The sequence below is a fragment of the Artemia franciscana genome, chromosome 5 (assembly GCF_032884065.1).
Source record: "Artemia franciscana chromosome 5, ASM3288406v1, whole genome shotgun sequence".
Taxonomy (NCBI): Eukaryota; Metazoa; Arthropoda; class Branchiopoda; order Anostraca; family Artemiidae; genus Artemia; species Artemia franciscana.
This window is the reverse complement of record NC_088867.1, coordinates 1,028,116-1,047,442: the sequence shown is the minus strand read 5'-3', so window position 1 is coordinate 1,047,442 and position 19,327 is coordinate 1,028,116. Positions and strand designations below refer to the sequence as shown.

General features: G+C 35.6%; 1 protein-coding gene across 8 annotated transcripts in view; it reads left to right on the top strand.

The window, feature by feature from the left end:
• The window catches only part of LOC136026848 (rap1 GTPase-activating protein 1-like), a 235,706-nt gene that overhangs the window by 178,328 nt on the left and 38,051 nt on the right, over window positions 1-19,327 (top strand). For all 8 annotated transcript variants that reach the window (XM_065703561.1, XM_065703562.1, XM_065703560.1 and 5 more), the window contains one exon: window positions 5,397-5,681. In XM_065703561.1, the coding sequence (XP_065559633.1) occupies window positions 5,397-5,681 (285 nt within the window). The remainder of the gene's footprint in view (window positions 1-5,396; window positions 5,682-19,327) is intronic.

The following is a 19,327-nucleotide window of genomic DNA, read 5'->3' as shown; positions in this document are numbered from 1 at the left end:
AGATAGCCATTTTATTCAGCATAGTCGAAAAGCCTTATAACTACGTCTTTGGGGACGACTTACTCCCCCGCAGTCCCTGTGGGAGGGGCTGCAAGTTACAAACTTTGACCTGTGGTTACATATAGTAATTTTTACTGGGAATTGTACAGACGTTTTCAGGGGGATTTTTTGGTTTGGGGGATATTTGAGGGGGAGGGCTACCGGTGAGGATCTTTCCATGGAGGAACTTCTCATGGGGGAAGATACTTTCAATGGAGGGGGCGCAGGATTTTCTAGCATTATTTCAAAAAACAATGAAAAAATAAATATGAAAAGTTTTTTCTACTGAAAGTGAGAAGCAGCATTAAAATTTAAAACGAACAGAAATTATTACGCATATGAGGGGTTTACCTCCTCGTAATACCTCGCTCTTTACGCTAAAGTATTTTTAGTAATTTCAACTATTTATTCTACGGCCTTTGTAATTCAGGGGTCATTCTTAAGGAATTGGGACAAAATTTAAGCTTTAATGTAGAGAGCGAGGTATCGACGGGGGGTGAGCCCCCTCATATACGCAATAAAAACATACGAATAAAGAACTTCGCTACGTGATTTAATTCGTAAGTTACGTATATTTTTTTACTTATGTAAACGTTCGCAACAAATTGTAAGTTATAGTTGCCTTTTTAAGTAATCAAAAAATTGGAGGGCAACTAGGCCTCCTTCCTTGCTCCTTTTTTCTCAAAATCTCCCGATTAAAACTATAAAAAAGCCATTTAGCCCAAAAAACTAACAAGCAAATTTCGTTTTAATTATTTATTTTCGGAGAGCCAAGATAAAAACATGCATTAATTCAAAAACCTTCAGGAATTTAACAAAAAAACAATTTTTTTTTTTTAATGAAAGTAGGGAGCGACATTAAAACTTAAACGAACAGAAATTACTTCGTGTATGAAAGGGGCTGCTTCCTCATCATCGCCCCGCTCTTTACGCTAAAGTTTTTTATTGCTTTAAAATATAGAGTTAAGAGAAAGAGTCAAACTTTAGCGTAAAGTGCGGGGCGTTATTTTATGCTGATTTTAAAAATATAAGTTTCATCAAATTTAGTCTTACTCATCAGACGTTACGAGCCTGGGAAAATTTGCCTTGTTTTGGAAAATAGGGGGAAACACCCCCTAAAAGCTATAGGATCTTAACGAAAATCACACCATTGCATTCAGCGTATTAGAGAACCCTACTGTAGTAGTTTCAAGTTCCTATCTACAAAAATGTGGAACTTAGTATTTTTTGCCAGAAGACCGATCACGGGTGCGTGTTTATTTGTTTGTTTTTTTTTTCTTTGGGGTTGACTTACTCCTCCACAGTCCCTGGGGGAGGGGCTGCATGTTACGAACTTTCACCAACGTTTACATACAGTAATGGTTATTTGGAAGTGTGAAGACCTATTCAGGGGAATTTTTTGGTTGGGGAGGGGGGAAGGTTGATGGGAGGGGGCTACATAGGAGAATATTCCCTTGGAGGAATTTGTCATGGGTGAAGAGAAATTCCATGAAGGAGGCGCAGGACTTTCTTGCATTATAAAAAAAAAAACAATGAAAACATAAATATGAAAAAGTTTTTTCCACTGAAAGAAAGGATTAGCTTTAAAACTTAAAACGAACATAGATTATTACGTATATGGGGGGGGGTCACCTCTTCTTACATACCTCGCTCTTTACGCTAAAGTATTTTTAGTAATTTCAACTATTTAATCTACAGCCTTTGTGATTCAGGGGTCAATCTTAAAGAATTGGGACAAAATTAAAGATGTAGTGTAAAGAGCGAGGTATTAACGAGGGGGTAAATTCCCTCATATACGTAATAAAAATATACGAATATAGAAGTTCGTTACGGAAGTTAATTTGTAAGTTACGTATATTTTTTACTAATAAAAACGTTCGTTAAAAATTAAAAATTCTAGTTGCCTTTTTAAGTAACCGAAAAATTGGAGGACAAGTAGGCATCCTCCCCCACCCTTTTTCTCAAAATCGTCTGATCAAAACTAAGAGAAAGCCATTTAGCAAAAAAAAAAAAACGCAAATTTCGTTTTAATTATTCATTTGCGGAGAGCCAAAATCAAACATGCATTAATTCAAAAACGTTCAGATATTAAATTAAAAAAAAAACAAGTTTTTTAACTGAAAGTAAGGAGCGACAATAAAACTTAAAACGAACAGAAATTACTCCGTGTATGAAAGGGGCTGTTCCCTCCTCAACGTCCCGCTTTTTACGCTAACGTTATTTACTGTTTCATAAAGTAAAATTGAGATAAAGTGTCAAACTTTACCGTAAAGAGCGGGACGTTGAGGAGGGAACAGCTCCTTTCATACACGGAGTAATTTCTGTTCGTTTTAAGTTTTAATGTCACTCCTTACTTTCAGTTAAAAATACTTGTTTTTATTTAAACCAGGATAGACTAGCGTAAAAATATTTGTTTTTACTAAAGTTGCACTCACTGAAATAAGACAAAAAAAACTTTTAGCAAGTTTCGAAGTTTTCCCTAAAAAGTCAGATGTCTGATTTAAAATCTTTTGCTTTCGGGTGACATTGTGACGTTTCACGGGATGACATTTCAAGGGACGAAGAAACAGGGTGTCATATTTTCATTGCCCATAAAAGACATACATGGGTATTGCAAGGGGAGAGAGGGAAAGGAAAAGTAGAGAAAAATACAACATATAGAAAACACCGCTAAAAGAAGGGAAACTAGCAGACCATTGACTAGGAAAATATATGAGGATGATTTTGTATTTAAAAAAATCTTCCACGGCCACTTTCAGTTTCTGCCAGGTCGTAGGCAGTGACAGCTTACCTCTTTTTGGACCGTGGGGAATTCTTAAGAGGAATTTTGCTTATCTTAAATACATAAACCATACGGTCTGTTTGTTAGTGTGCGTGAAGATCTTTTAAAAAGGTGAATGAACAAGGACCTCTGGAAGAATGAATGATTTGCTGAATCTGGCTAGTACAATTTTCTTGTAGCGTGCTGTGGAATAAATAAGAATTCCAGATGCGTCACCAGGAGGGAGGGTTTTGATTTGAAATTGGTAATAATTGGCTGGCCAAAATTCTTAGTACTTTCGTATCAAGATTGGAGTTTGAGTTCCTATTTACCTTGTTTTCATCTTAGCTTGAGACTTGCAAAAAGAGGAATATCCCCCATAGATGCGTTGAATAATACGTCTATTTTTCCATATGAGTGACTAAGCCAAAAAAAAAAAAAAAAAAAAAAAAAAAAAAAAAAAAAAAAAAAAAAAAAAAAAAAAAAAAAAAAAAAAAAAAAAAAAAAAAAAAAAAAAAAAGTCTCCAAAGTTGATGACAAGGTTCAGCTAAGACTTAAAATATCATATATATATATATATATATATATATATATATATATATATATATATATATATATATATACATATATACAGCTCATCATAACGTTCTTCTGTTCTTTAATAATACAGTGTAATAAGAGCGGGGGTACAATATACCTCCTTGGTATAGCGTACCTGTTGTACCTTGGATATCCTTCCACACTCTAACTGCTTTACATGATACAATTTCTTTCTAAGTAGGTACTTTTGTAATAATATATAGTCACATATTCATATTTTGGGTATCTCAACAACAAAGCTGTGAAGACATTGAATTTCCGCAGAATATAGCAGCTGATGGTTTACATCAGAATTGAAGCTGCAAGACATGTGCGTCCGGAATTAAGATATAAAAGTTTCTCTCTATTTTATAGGTTTTTGTCTTGCTCGAAACTGTTGTTTTTATCCATTTTTTGTAAATGTTAAAAATAAAAATTCGACCTTGAAGTTGCAACTTTCAAAAATTATTTTCTCAGCCGTACAGTGAACATGTATCAAGGCTATGACCTGTCTTGAAACTAAACTGGATGTCTAGAGTAAAGCCAGCAGTATTTACATCACCAATTACCAGTTGCTCTAGTAGCTTATAAAAGACTCAGGACATCATTTACCCCGTTTAGGAGAATTTAATATAATAATAATTACAATGTAATAATTTATTCCTCATGCCTCTGAATACAAAATTTCCACATAACAGACGCCTTGTTAAAGGAAAAATGTTATGGCAGGGCGGAGAGCGAATCGACTGCGGCACGATTGCCATTAAAGTCGTCCTACGTTGAAAGTCTCGAGAAATGGTATGTTTATGTTTAGGCTATTGGAGAAGGCTTCCAGTGATTTCATCTTTTCGAATGGGAATGGCTGTTTGTTCTAGATCCTGATGACCCGGGGTATGAACGAATGATGGTAAGAATTAGATCTTGCAGTCTTCATCTTCACAGGCTCCAATTGCAGACTGTGCGATCTTGTTTTGCTTTGTGGAGTTATTTGAACAAGCTTGTCTTTTACGTTCCCAAAATTCTCGTGAACTATCTTGAAGAGGGTTTTAAGTCTAAGATCGGTCTTCTTGTCTCATGTTTATGGAGAGTAAGCCTTCTTAGAGCTTCGTCACACGGAAGGTTTCTGAATCCTTGAACCTTCTTTTATAAAGCGTTTCTGGACTCGTTCTATTCTGTCAATGCCCTTTTTGAGATATGGCGACCAGATGACAGTGGCGTATTCAAGCTGTGACCTGACGTTAATGATAGTTAACGACGTTAATGACTTAATTGAGCGTTGCTGTATATGTCTAGTACAGCACGGACAGCTTATGCTTTCCATCGTAAAACCCATTCTATCTTGTTCATTTTGGGAGATATACTTTGTTAGCTTTTTTTAAAGCTATTAAAATCTTTTGCTTAGGCTACATCATACATTTTAGAGAGTAACTTATTGCCAAAAACATCTTTCCAACGCGCTTTCACAAAAAAACTTTAGCTTAGAGACGGAACAACGTATTTAGGCTTACTCCTGGTATATATCGTAGCCAAAATACAAATGAGTTTTCAAACTATTCTATAACATGCGGCATTCCTGGTTGACTATCGTGTTTAATGATGAACAAAAAGTACTCTCTTGGCTACTATAGAACTCGTATGTTGAGTAGCTGCAGATCTGACTTAAATACTTCTGATGCTTTATTATATATATCATAAATGAACTATTTATGTTCAAAGAATATTGAGCTATTCAGAATTGGCACTAGAATTTGACGAGAATCTGAAGAAAAATTGAAAACAGTTGGAGAGTTTTCAGTCTCCCTACTCGAGGTGATTCTCAATATTGTTTTCACTCTAATCGTCATATTCTAATTCTAATTATACATACATGTTCTTTAATTGTATATACATAGTTTCTAATTCATTCTAATAAAATTATCGCCATATTATTCTTAGTGTCGTTATTGTTATTACAGCTATTGTATTGTTACTACTTACACACAGATGAGAATAATTGTTGATTTTTTCTGTATTCTAGCTTCGAACAAGAGGTGAACTTTTGTCATCACTAGTCAGCGACTTAAGTACAAAATCAACAATTTTTGGTGGCCAACCCCAAGAGTTTCCGACTACCCCTACCAAAGAAACAATACCAGGTAGTCGGTTTATTGACACTGTGAAGAAAGCACTTGCTGGAAATCGAAAAGCAAAGGTTGAAGAGGAGCAAAAGGGCAAGAGTTTGACTCCACCGGTTACAAGGTCATCGTCACTTACTGGAAGTGGAATCGTCATAACGAACGATCTGAATAAAGCTGTTACTCCCGTAAGTCATCTCTAACATATTTTTCTGTTTAGCGATCCAAGGATTTTAAGCCAACAGTTTTAATTAAGCTAACTGTTAAAGTTTTAAAAAAAAGATATTAAATTTTATCAAGCGAAAATGACTGAACGGCTGTGTTATGTGATTTCCGGCTGATATGTCTGATTGAAAGAGAAATTCGCTGAAACCCTCTCAGAAAAATCTACTACTATTATTAACAACTCACTGCAGAACAAGGTGCTTGAGGCTAAAACAGCTGTGTACGCTCCACCTCCACCCAATCAACCTGTTGGTGTCCCACCCCCTGGTTCTTCTCTTTTTCAGATACTGACCTGTTTTTGTTTCTGTAATCATATTTGGTTAGATTTGCCTGTAGTATAATTTTCAATGATAAGTTAAAGTCTCGTCGCTAAGCTATAGTGGTTTTGCAACAAGTAAGCCTTCAAGCTACATTCTATTTTAGTGTTCCTGATTTGGGCCATTGAAAAGTAATATTGTTCAAAAGAAGCCAGGGATTTGACCTTTAATTTAGCGTATTGGCCAGGGCCAATCTAAGGTCTACCCCTACAGAAAATGCTTGGTTCACAAGTGGTGTTTTTGCTTATAGTCCGTTTTCAGAGTTTATACGTATGTGTGGTTTAAGTGGCCTTTGGGAGAAATTAAATAAAAAAAACAAGTTTTTTTAACTGAAAGTAAGGAGCGACATTAAAACTTAAAACGCACAGAAATTACTTCGTATATGAAAGAGGCTGCTTCCTCATCAACGCCCCGCTCTTTACGCTAAAGTTTGACTCTTTCGCTCAATTCTTCTTTTTAAAACAGTAAAAAACTTTAGCGTAAAGAGCGGGGCGTTTATGAGGAAGCAGCCTCTTTCATATACGAAGTAATTTCTGTGCGTTTTAAGTTTTAATGTCGCTCCTTACTTTCAGTTAAAAAAACTTGTTTTTTTTATTTAATTTCTGAACGTTTTTGAATCAAATGCATGTTTTGATTTTGGCTCTCCGCAGAGGAATAATCAAAACGAAATTTGCATATTTTTTTTTTTTTTTTTGGCTCAATGGCTTTCTCATAATTTTGATCGAATGATTTTGAGAAAAAAAGAGCGGGGGACGAAGCCTAGTTGCCCCCCGATTTTTTGGTTAATTAAAAAGGCAACTAGAACTTTTAATTTTTTACGAATCTTTTTATTGGTAAAAGATTTACGTAACTTATAAATTAGCTTACGTAAAGAACTTTTGTATTCTCATGTTTTTATTACATATATGAGGGGATTCGCCCCATCGTCAGTACCTCGCTCTTTACATTAAGCTTAAATTCTATCCCAATTCATTAAGAATGACCCCCTGAATCACAAAAGCCGTAGAATAAGTAGTTGAAATTACTGAAAATACTTTAGCGTAAAGAGCGAGGTATTAGAAGGAGGTGAGCCCCTCATATGGGTAATAATTTCTGTTTGTTTTAAGTTTTATTGCTGTTCCTTACTTCCAGCTGAAAAAGCTTTTTCACTTTTATTTTTTAATTGTTTTTTTTTAAATAATGCTAGTAAATCCTGCTCTCCCTTCATGGAAATTTTCTTCTCCCATTACAAATTCTCGAAGGAAAGTTCCCCCAGCATATCCCCCTCTTCTCAATCCCTCCCCCAAACCAAAAAAATCCTCCTGAAAACGCCTGTATACTTCCCAATAACCATTACTATATGTAAGCACAGGTCAAAGTTTGTAACTTGTTGCCCCTTCCACGGGGACTGTGGGGGAGTAAGTCGTCCCCAAAGACACAGTTATAAGGTTTTTCGACTACGCTGAATAAAATGGCTGTCTCAGAATTTTGATCCGTTGACTTTGGGAAAATAATTAGCGTGGGAGGGGGCCTAGGTGCCCTCCAATTTTTTTGGTCACTTAAAAAGGGCACTAGAACTTTTCATTTCCGTTAGAATGAGCCCTCTTGCAACATTCTAGGACAACTGGGTCGATACGATCACCCCTGGGAAAAAGAAAAAAAAAAACAAAAAAACAAATAAACACGCATCCGTGATCTGCCTTCTGGCAAAAAATGCAAAATTCCACATTTTTGTAGATAGGAGCTCGAAACTTCTACAGTAGGGTTCTCCGATACGCTGAATCTGATGGTGTGATTTTCGTTAAGATTCTATGACTTTTAGGGGGCGTTTCCCCCTACTCTCTAAAATAACGCAAATTTTCTCAGGCTCGTAACTTTTGATGGGTAAGACTAAACTTGATGAAACTTATATATTTAAAACCAGCATTAAAATGCGATTCTTTTGATGTAGCTATTGGTATCAAAATTCCATTTTTTAGAGTTTTGGTTACTATTGAGCCGGGTCGCTCCTTACTACAGTTCGTTACCACGAACTGTTTGAAATGAGTGAGTTATTTTCTGCAACCATGTTCGATTATTTTTCTATGAACTCAGGCAGGGTAGGAAAAGAGTTCGCGAGAAATACCGTCATTAGTATATCGACAGAGGGGTCCGATTACCCTCCAAAGATATGAGTAGAGATATTAGGGAATGACCCAGGTAGTGATAGCCTTGGCCTAGAGTTTGGCCCGTTTGATTATGTTACCGCACCCTGGAATAGGGTATTACATTACCCTATATTTACATTACAATAGTGTTTGCTGCGAGGCTTTCCACACCAATACAACCAATACCCAGATCGACTCAGTACCAAATACCTCCTCTACCCAATACCCAGATTCACTCTATCCTTCTCCTATGACGTTCAGATTTTTTTTCCAATCCTTTTCGTTAACCTTTTCCCACTCCATTCGGGGACGAACTGCTTTTTGTTTGGCTCTGAGGGGTGGCTATAAAGCACAATCTTTCGTGATTCTATCAAATCTCATAGAAAATGTTTTAAAAAGCCCCCCCCCCAAAAAAAAAAAACAATCATATGAATACCTAGGCTATTCGGAAAAGACTATCAATATTTTTCATCTCGTCGGCATTTTTTATTTTATTTTACATCTTTCAAACAGAACGCTGTTGTTCATTTTTGATATTTTATAGGCCAGAAAGCTGAAAGTCATGCAAAAGCATTGCAACAAAATTTAACATGTCTACCATTCGTGGAATAAATATTTAATATCTTCTGGTTTTGGGCCTTTATTTTTGGACTATATATGCCTTTGTTTGGCTTTTCCTTTTTTTTGTGGTAAAAGTGTTTCCTCTCCGGAGGATTGGTATCCAATAATTCCCCCATAGTCCAGAAAACTTGTATTACAAAACAAAGTCCTTGATGCCACAGAAAAACCGGATATTTTATTAAATGCTAGAATATATTTTGATTCTTATTAAGAGAAATGTTAATATATGCAAATATACTAAAATAAATATTTTTGTGATTGCTAATTTTTGTTATCCTTTTCATTTTATCTCTGTAAATTCGTATTTAAAAATTAAACCTCTTTTCACTTCGATTTCTTGGCCAGTCCTAAAAGATACAGATTACCATCTAACCTTGGAAATAAGAGAAATTTTTTTGAAGTCATGTAAATTGGACAAATGTTTGAGGAAACAATTGTACAGTTTGGCTTTTCATATACGCCTTTGTTTGCTTTTCCTCTAAGAGATACTAAAACTATTTCCTCGCTAGAGGATAAGAATCCAAGTGTTTCTCATTGCAGGAAAACTTCCAGGGGCTAGGAACAGAATGGTGGAATTTAGAGGAGAATAGCCTCTTGAGATAAAAGAAAAACATACCATTTCTGAAATAAACGACGTGGTGTACCTATAAGCTTATTTTGAAGGGTAGCTGAACATTTTTGCTATCCATTGATTGTTTCTCGTAAAGTGATCCATTTTACTTGCTGTCGAATTAAGATAGGTCAATACAGGTAAAATACAAAGACAGGTAAAACAGACAGATAAGACAAGTGAAATACAAAGAAGAGGGGCTTATCTCCCCAAATCGAAAATACTCCAAAAAGAAGTGAATTTGGCTGAGTGCTGTAAAAATAGAAGTTCTCTGCAGTCTTATTTTTCTTGTCCATTACAGGAAATTATTGGAGTTTTATGCCTTCCCCCAGATTAAGACTAATGGTCTCTCGGATTTAACCTGTTCCTTCTTTCTGTCCCTGATATTGAGGTCATTTTAACACCCTTATTAATTAATTATTGATTTATAAAAGTTGATCCATCCCCCTAAGACTATTATGACTGTACCTATACGAAAACAACGGCTAAAACTGCCAATTATTGTGTTTATAATCACCTTTTTGTTTATAACAAGTGTGTTGAAAAAGCAGAATCAGCAGTTGTAAAAAGCGGATTATCCCAAGGAACAGTTTTGGGTCCAACTTTATTTAATATTTTCATCAGCGACGTAGCTTCAATCATACAAATTTTTTTGTATGCGGATGATTCCAAAATAATTGGTCCTGTTTGTTATCCTTAAAGTGCCCTAGCCGTCCAGGCTGATCTTGATGCAAGTGGGCAAAATCCTGGTGGCTTGAATTCAACATCCAGAAATGCAGAGTCATTCATTTTGGAGCGAATTCCCCATGTGCCAGTATTTTATGGAACCCCGCGATGGCTCAAAACAGCTCATATGTAGTCATGTTGAAAAAGATCTGGGAGTCTTGGTTGATGATAAGCTCAAGTTTAATTTTCACGCACAGTCTGTAGTAGTCAGTGCCAACCAAACTCTTGGTGTAATAAAAAGAATATTCTGCAGTAGATCTTCAGCTGTGATCACCAAGATCACAAAATCACCCATAGAATAGAGCAAGTAGGATCTCACATAAGTTTCTAGTTTAACAGCCCAAGATAGAACCGTTATTTTGACATAGTTGTTCTACTATGTCTTGTTTGGTTTTACTAAGTTTTTCTTTATGCCCTCAAAATTTTGTTTCCCTACTAATTATTTTTATAATTATAAACATATATAAGTTATAATGTAAAAATATTATAACTACCGTAATTGTTTTATATATTTTATAGTTTGCAAGCGTGTTCTTAACAATTTGGACGATCGTATTGTTATGGCTGGTGCGAGCTTCAACCTAAATAAAAATTCAAAGTACCAAGTTAGGTTTTTAGCAGCTTTTCGCTGCTTAAAAATTGTCAGACTTGATGCTAAAGTAAAGGGACTTGAGGCAAAAATATCTTTTGCTCTATTTTAAGGACCTTCCTCCTTGAAAAAGCTCACCCTTTCAAAACAAAAGCTGATCGTTTAGATATGAATAAAAGAAAACAAATCAGTTACTTCAGTTTCAATGGATTGACAATTAACTTTTCAATTGACAAATTTTTATTTGAGATCCACTAACAAATTACTAGTTACAACACATTATTAAAGGAATGATCAGTTTCTGCTTATTTACCTTAAAATTACCTTAAATTGCACTTACCAGCAATAAGGACAAGTCATGTGAACCCTGATCACTGATGATAACTCAACTCGTTAAGTGTATCCAATATTGTTAGCCAATGTTTCTTGCACCAGTCTTTGTCTCCTGCAAACTTGAAGGCTTCAAAACTGGGTGACATAATAGCATTATGGCTAAGGGAGTTCCATAGGTTGACTACGCGGTTAGAAAAAAAAATGTTTCTTAGCCTGGTGTTAGTATGTTGTCGAAAAAGCTTTGAGGGGGAAACCTCAAGTACTTGGTGAACTGACTATCTGGAACAGGTTGGGGATCACACTCTTGTCACGTAGGCCCTTTAATAACCAGATGATCACTGCTGGAGATATACTGCAGAATATTCTTTTTATTAAACCAAGAGTTTGGTTGGCAATGACCACTACAGATTGTGCGTGAAAGTTAAACTTGCTACTACTACTACTACTACTAATAACTCACTCAGCCCCAAGCTACCCGAGGCCAACACAGCTACGCACGCTCCTCCTCTAATCTAATCTATTCAAGACCTCCCTCTTTACACCCTCTCAGGAAGTTCTCATTTCCTTTCAATCTATATTTATGACATCCTCCCAACCCAGACGAGGACGACCTGCTTTCCGTGTAGCCCCAGACGGCTGGCCAAAAAGGACAATCTTCGGCTATCTGTCATCCTTCATCCGCATAACGTGGCCTAGCCATCTCGACCTTTCTTTCATTATAGCCCTAGAAAGCGGGATTGAACCACATTTTTCGTAGATCTTACTGTTTGAAATACGGCCAGTCAGCCGGGTACCCAGAACAATCCGTAGCCAATTTCTCTGGAAAACATCTAATAAATTTTCGCCCGCTTTTCTGAGCGTCCATGCTTCAGAGCCATATTTGATCACGGTCATCACTGTAGCTTCCAATGCTCTAATCTTGGTTTGCAGACTTATCTTTCTATTCTTCCAAACTTTTTTTAACTGTGGAAAAACATCCTGAGCCTTAGCTATTCTACTTTTAACGGCTTCACTACTCCCACCGTCTTTACTAATAATACTACCAAGGTAAGTGAAGCTGCCCACCTGATCAATCTTTTCGCTACCCAACGTCACCTTTTCATCTTCAGTTATTCCTAGCCTTAGTGACTTAGTCTTCTTGACATTAATTTTCAAACCTATTCTAGCACCCTGAACTCGCGAAACCTCTAAAAACTCATTCATTTTTCTCACACCTTTATCGAATATGCTTAAATCATCAGCATAATCTAAGTCCAGGAGCGTTTTTCCTCCCCATTTGATTCCGTGGTCTCCATATGCCTAGTTAAACTTGAACTCATCATTCACCAGGATTCCCAGATCTTCTTATCATAACTACATATGAGTGGCTGTTTTGGACCATCATTGGATCGCTGGTGATATTGATTTATGGGTGATATTGTACGTAAATAAAGCACTGAATATTTTGTTTTAGATTCTTATAGATACTTTACCATATTATCGCATATAACCACGCTCTAAGCACTCTCTGCTCTTTTAATTCTTTTTCAAATTTTTTATTTTATATTTTTTAATATTTTCAAATTTTCATATTCAGCAACATCATAAACAACCAACAAATAAAAAAAAAGTTTTACCATAATCGCCCCTAGAATCTCGCGTGAGATAATGAAGGGATGATTTGGTTCACTACTGCAACATTGGAAAAATCTGAACGTGTATGCAACAGAAGTGATTATGATTTAAACCATTTACCACCCACTTTGCATAAATGGCTATTACTCCTGATAACTTGGAACCGAGAATTCTTGCCTATACACCAATATTGTAGTAATCAGTATTCATATCTAGTAGCTAAAGTAGACAATATCATGAAATAGTTCCCTAGCATCTATCTTCATATATTTGGTCAAAAACAATTGAATCTAATTAGGGAAGTGTATCTAACCTATTGAGTTTTAATGACCAATGAAAAGCCAACAGAACTCTAGTTTATCAGGACACTGGTAAGTAATTTAAGTATAAATGAGACATCAAATTCAAATACTGATTTGCCATCTTCCAATGAAGAGCAACAAGTAGCAAGATCCTCCCTGAAACCATCCAAATAAATAAACAACAGATGTTTCCCCAAATTCCTCTGTAAATCCTCGATCAAGGGACACAAGAAAAGGAGGGGCCACAAGTAAGGTACAATTGAAAGAAATGGCTGATAATGAATGCGAAAAAGAATATTTAGGTAGAGGTGATAGTGATAAGCCTAATGTTGACTGGGAGGATGTTGATGGGACATTCGAGTCTTCTGATGATGAAAGGCCATAGAATTTAAAAAAGAGGAGAAAACTCTTTACTGACCTAGTTCCTCTTTTGATGAGTAATCATCTTCCATAAAAATCTACAGAGCTGCATTGATACATTTTGCATCAAATGCGGCTTAGGAGAACCGAGATAACCAGCTAAACATGGAAAATCAACAATCTAATTAAAATCACTACGATGTTTGTGAACCTGATTCTGTATATCATGCTATGTGTGTTATTAACGCTGTAGCAGCAAGATCTGGGGGACAAGAAGGAGGAAATATATATGAAGATAATGGTGGAAGAGAAGAAAGGTCTATTGTTGACCCCACTCCAAAACGACTGGGCTCAGAAAAATTTAAAATTATTCCTTTCCTGACGAACCTGGCTGTAAATCTGAAAAATGCTCAAGCTCATGTTTGAAATTTTCTAGAGAAGAATTCAGGAAAATTTATGATACACATTGAAGCAAAGATTATAAATCAAAGCAAACGATGCATACTTCTTTATTGAAACTCCTGCCAGATAAAAGAAGGACCATTACCCAAGAAGATGTATGTATGAAAAAAAAACTACAGTTAGGTGCAATCTTCTTAAGAATGGGAATAACAGCCCCACACTTACCCCAAAAGTTGAAATTGTGTCAGTTTGCAAGTCTGTATTCCTTGGCTGTCTAGGATCAGGCAAGAATGATAAAGTGATTTTTATAACAGACCGTTATGACATCTGCACGCTACTAAAAGAGAAAGTAAAAGCAGCGAGAATTGCTGGTATAAATGGTGAGGCTACTGAGAAAGAGACACAGTTGTATAGACAGCGTATAAATCTTTTTGAACAAGTGCCTAAAGTATTTTCTGAAGATAAGCAGAAATGCGAAAAGGACTCTACTACCATGTTGCTCATGGCGGACCTACAAAAAGTGTTATTACTTCCCATCATGCATAGCAGAAAGAAGACTTTTTTTTTTCTATCAAGACTTGTTTGTTTTTGTCAGATGTTTGCTTTCGTTAAGGCCACCAAACAAAATCAGAACTATTGTGTTGTTTGGAATGAATTTCTACAAGGACGTGATTAACCTGATATAGGTAGTGCCTACCGCAAGGTCATAAATTCGAAGAGGGACATCTTGCACTTCCTTTTTATGCTAACAATTGTTGTGCCCAGAACAAAAACTGGACGATCTTGTATCTAGAACAAAACGATTTGTATCTAGTGAAAGGTCGTACGCATATGGGGACTGACTCCATACACGGATCGATTGAGACTCGAATCCGAAAAAGGGATGTGTTTGATTTTAAGGATTTCTGCGACACCATAGAATAAAGTAGAGAATTGAAGAAAGCTGTCAAAATGGACATGGAAGACTTCTGCCGATGAAGAAGTTTGAAAGCTTCCAGCATCGTTATGAAAAATTTGGGCGTCACCATTGATGAGCTCAGTGAAGTCTGCTTTAAGAAGGGGGGGGAAACAGAATTGTTCTATAAAACTAGACTTGAGGCTGAAGAAAAGAGTCTAAGTTTCGTGTCGCTGATTAGTAATATCAAGGAGGCAAATTATAATTTGCCAAATCCGATTCCTTGCCTGAGGCAAATTATAATTTGCCAAATCTGATTCCTTGCCCAAGGGGGGTCAAGGGAGAAAAGTAAAAGGTCATCTTAGAAAAACTTATATCTTTTATGAGTGAAAATCGTCGTGTTTTTTGGCAATCTATACCTGCATAAACTGCTTCTGTTGATTTACTGAAACACGGCCCTGTTTCTTAGCTCCCTGCAGCATTACAGTGATTTCCTTTTCGTTTTTTACCTTTTTGAAATATTTGAATACAAATATTGGATATGTTTGAAAAAAATTGATAAAATTTGAAAAAATGACTTACTTTACATGCTTCATACATAGTCGTTATACGTTCGGCATGCGTCGTTAACAAGGGGTTTTTGACCATATAAAACGGTGTTACATGTTTTATATATGTTTAATCGTTTCAGGGGATTATATGTTTAATGGGGGAAGAGAACTTTCCATGAAGCATTACTTAAAAAACCATCAGAGATTAAATATAAAAGAATAATTTTTTTCAGCTGAAAGTAAGGAGCAACATTAAAACTTAAAAAGAACAGACATTATTACGATAGGAGGGGTTTTGCTCCCTCGTCAATACCTCGCTCTTTACGATAAAGTAACTTTATTACTTTCAAAAAGCTATTTATTTTAATTAGACGGCCTTTGTGATTCAAGGGTCGTTCTTATAGAATTGGTAAGAAATTCGAACTTTAGCGTAAAGAGCGAGGCATTGACGAAGGGGCGAAACCCTTATAAGTAATAATCTCTGTTTATTTTAAGTTTAAATGTTGCTCCTTACTTTTAGTTGCAAAAAATTGTTCTTCTTTGTTTAATCTCCATTAGAGTCAAATTTAACTACGAAAGCTTAGGCTATTTCTAACTTCCAAGGAGGAATTTAGGGACGAACGTGTCTTCTGTCTATGACCATGTGGTACATTTTATTAGGTGAAAAACATAGTAAAAACCATCCGTTAAATGGATTTTTTTTTCTGTCCTTGTTGAAATGAAACTTAGTAAAATGCCAAACGAGTGTGTTAGACTTTCCATATAGCAATTGATTGACTTTAAGATGTGATTTGAATAGAAAAGACGAGAAAAGAGTTTCAGATGAAACTGTCAGACTGTACAAAATATCTTACAAACATTCGTGGGCCCAATCCAGATTAATCTGAAGACCTTCTGTGATTTGTTTCTCAAATTTGGAATCAGAGGGTATACACTGTTTTCCTGGTGTTGTTCAACTTTGCCCAAAATATGACGGATCATAAATGATCCGGATCACAAAATGATGGCAGGCTTCAAAGGTACAAAAGTAACTCTCGTCTTCAACAAAACAGATCTATGCCCTGCTGATGATATTGTTCTCAAATCTGATGCAATCCCTAAATAAAGCTACAAGTTGTCACTGAAATAAACTTTGAATCATAGGAGCCTGAAAATATGAATTCCAAAAGGTAAACTACTTGTCAAACACTCAAGGAGCTGGTCAGCCTATCAGCATAAATCAAAATGAAACCAAGACAGTGTGTTAACATCCCTGATTGATGCAATCAGCATCAGGTCCGTGGAAGCCCGGAAGCAAAGATCCCTGTGCTTCAGCTCTTGCTAAAATCTTCTCTCGTCTAAAATCAAAATCTATGAGGCAAGCATTTGCTCAGTCCTCCTCTAGCCATGGAAAAATTGGACTCGTAAGAGACCCTGATACCCTCAAATTCAATTTTTTTCACCAATTTTGTCTTTGCAAAATCCCCAGAGTTACTAAATGTCGAAGTACCTCGTGCTTTCTGGCAAGACCATGATATCAATGCCATTATCCAAAGAAAACCTGGGTGTTGCAGTGGTTTGTCGCACTGATTTGGACCAGTGAGACATTTATCGTCAACACCCTTAAAAAGGGCTATCCGTTACCTGCCTCAATCAAGATCGAAAAAAAGTGGATAAAAGGGTATCCTAAGCAAGGTTTGGATTTTCAAAGCCGATATCGAGCCGCTAGGATGTTTTTTGTGCTTTGGAAGAAAAGGGAACCACAGCTTGTTTTTGCTCTTTGAGGAACATATGAAGATATGTGAAGATGGGTACTCTACCGTGACTTGTAGCTCGATGTCAAGGAAAGTCTGAAGCTAGTCATTCCAATAAAGGGCATGTAAATAAGTCTTTTTTTGAGTATGCTTACTATGACGGGCGCTCTTTACTTACCGTCGTTGTCATTAACGACCTGATTTCATTCTTGAAGAACTTCATATACTGATGATGATCGGTATTTTTAGAGCAATGAGTACAGCCTCACACCTAAAGATCTAGTCTAATCGGTCCGAACATCGGTCCTAAAGATCTATTCTAATCGGTCCAAAAATGACTACGGTTTTAAGTAGTTTGATATTAATTGATAACCTAGAATATTCTAGTTTTGAGTCACGCTAACGCCTCTGTTGAGAATGTTGTTTTTCGAAAAAGATTAATGAGTAGATAATTTTCAGGAAAATGCCTTGACTTTACTACGTCTAGTGTAGGATGCTGTGAAAAACGTTAGAGATATTCCGAATACCCCTATTGAGGGGAATCTTGTCGGTAGTGTGAGGAAAGCTTGCTCTAGACTTAATGCTTTTAAGATTAAAAAATTCTCCCAGATCTGGAATCAATGTAACTAGCAGAAAGACAGTCATAGCGTAAATTAAGTTGAAAAGGCTAGAAGACTAGAATTACAAGTTAAGGAAAGACTTTTTGTCATAGAGCAGTACACTTGAGACCCAGAATTTGCTTATCATTCATGCCGTGAGTACTACTGTTTTTTAATAAAAAAAAACTTAAGCTGAGCAGTCAACTTTTAATACGCTAATATTTGAAGTACACTATACTAAAAAAAATTATTTCTACGTATATGGTTTATATTTTGTATTTAACCGTTTCCCAGTTTTAATATGTCATTTTTTTTTTACCCTCAAAAGAGTAACTTTTTTTTAGGATATTTAGCTTTTTCACTGCTTTGAAAATAATGATTCAAAATTGAATACGAAAACAAAAATTGAAAAGGCTTTATTATTATTATATAATAAAGGAAATAACCCTAATTGCAGCTTCATTTCCACCTCAGATGGTTTCAGCGTCCCTTCATTTTTTTTTATATTTTTTTTGCGTACTTTTTGAGCAAAAGTAGAACAAAAGCCAATGAATTTGGGTAGAAAAAGTGAGGGAGGATTAATTAAGAATTTAACTAAGCAATTTTTTTTAAAGCGTCATGTTTTTTGTGTTTGTAAGCCAACAAAAATTTTTTAAATGGGAGACCAAATTTCGCTTTTTTGTGAATTTGGGCTACCATTATTTAGTCTTTTGCTCCAATCTTTAATTTGCTCCAATGATCACCAAATTTTGCATTATTGTGAATTTTGGTCTTCTATTATTTTGGTCTTCCTTTTAATTTTGATCCTTTTGAATTTCGGAAACTTTATCTTTAGATGTGGTATGTTTGATAAGACAACTTTTCGCTGGCTCTTTTCAACCTAATCCAATCAGGGTAAGTGAATCTATTGGAAAAAGTCAAGAACAGACCTTTCCAAAAAATCTTGAATGTCTTTGAAATTCACGTAAATCTTTAAGAAGAATCATAATTCGTTGTATCCTATTATTTGAATGTAATATTAGGCTACAAACATTGTAATTCAATAATGCGACTGCAGTTCTTCAAAAAAGACTAAATTTAATTCAATGATACTCAGTTCAACTAAAATCCCATTTAAGTTTTTGAATTTTTTGTATTGGAAAAATTGTATCAGCATTTTTTTTACTGATTTTTCTTCATTTCTCATTTCTACATTTTTTAATTCTACTATTTTCTATGTTTAATTCTTTATTTCTATACTTTAAGTTCAATTCCATTTCTGTTATTCCCCCCCCCCCATAATCCAATTACCCTATTTTACTTCAATATTTGGGAATCTCACCTGCTCAGGCTATAACACTTTTCTTTTCCTTGTGGAAATGCAAACACTCATGAGAGTTCCAATGATTTTTTTTATTAGTACTGAAATTATATGGAAACTAAGCTTTCTCCGCAATAGAGCTTCTTCAGGTATGTTTTCCCAAAATAATGGGATTTCTTCGTCTCCGATTTCCTTATTTTCGGAAAATTTGTTTTTCAAATGGGCTTTTGTAAAATAAGCAAAATTAACTTGCAGCATTAGTAAAGCGTCAAAATATATAAGGATATCTCAGTGATATGAAATGGAATATGACAATTAACTTAAGAAACATTATAACTTCAAAAAATGGTGGGATTTCATCCTGCTTTGGGGGTAATTCTTTTGGTTCCTCGTTTTAGATTTTGGTAGTTCCGATGGTGGTTGGGAATTTTCGTAGAAGAAATTTTCAAATTGGCTTCTCTATAATAGATTACATGAACTTTTAGCATCAGTAAGACATCCAAGTAAAACGTCTCAATAATAAAGAGTGAA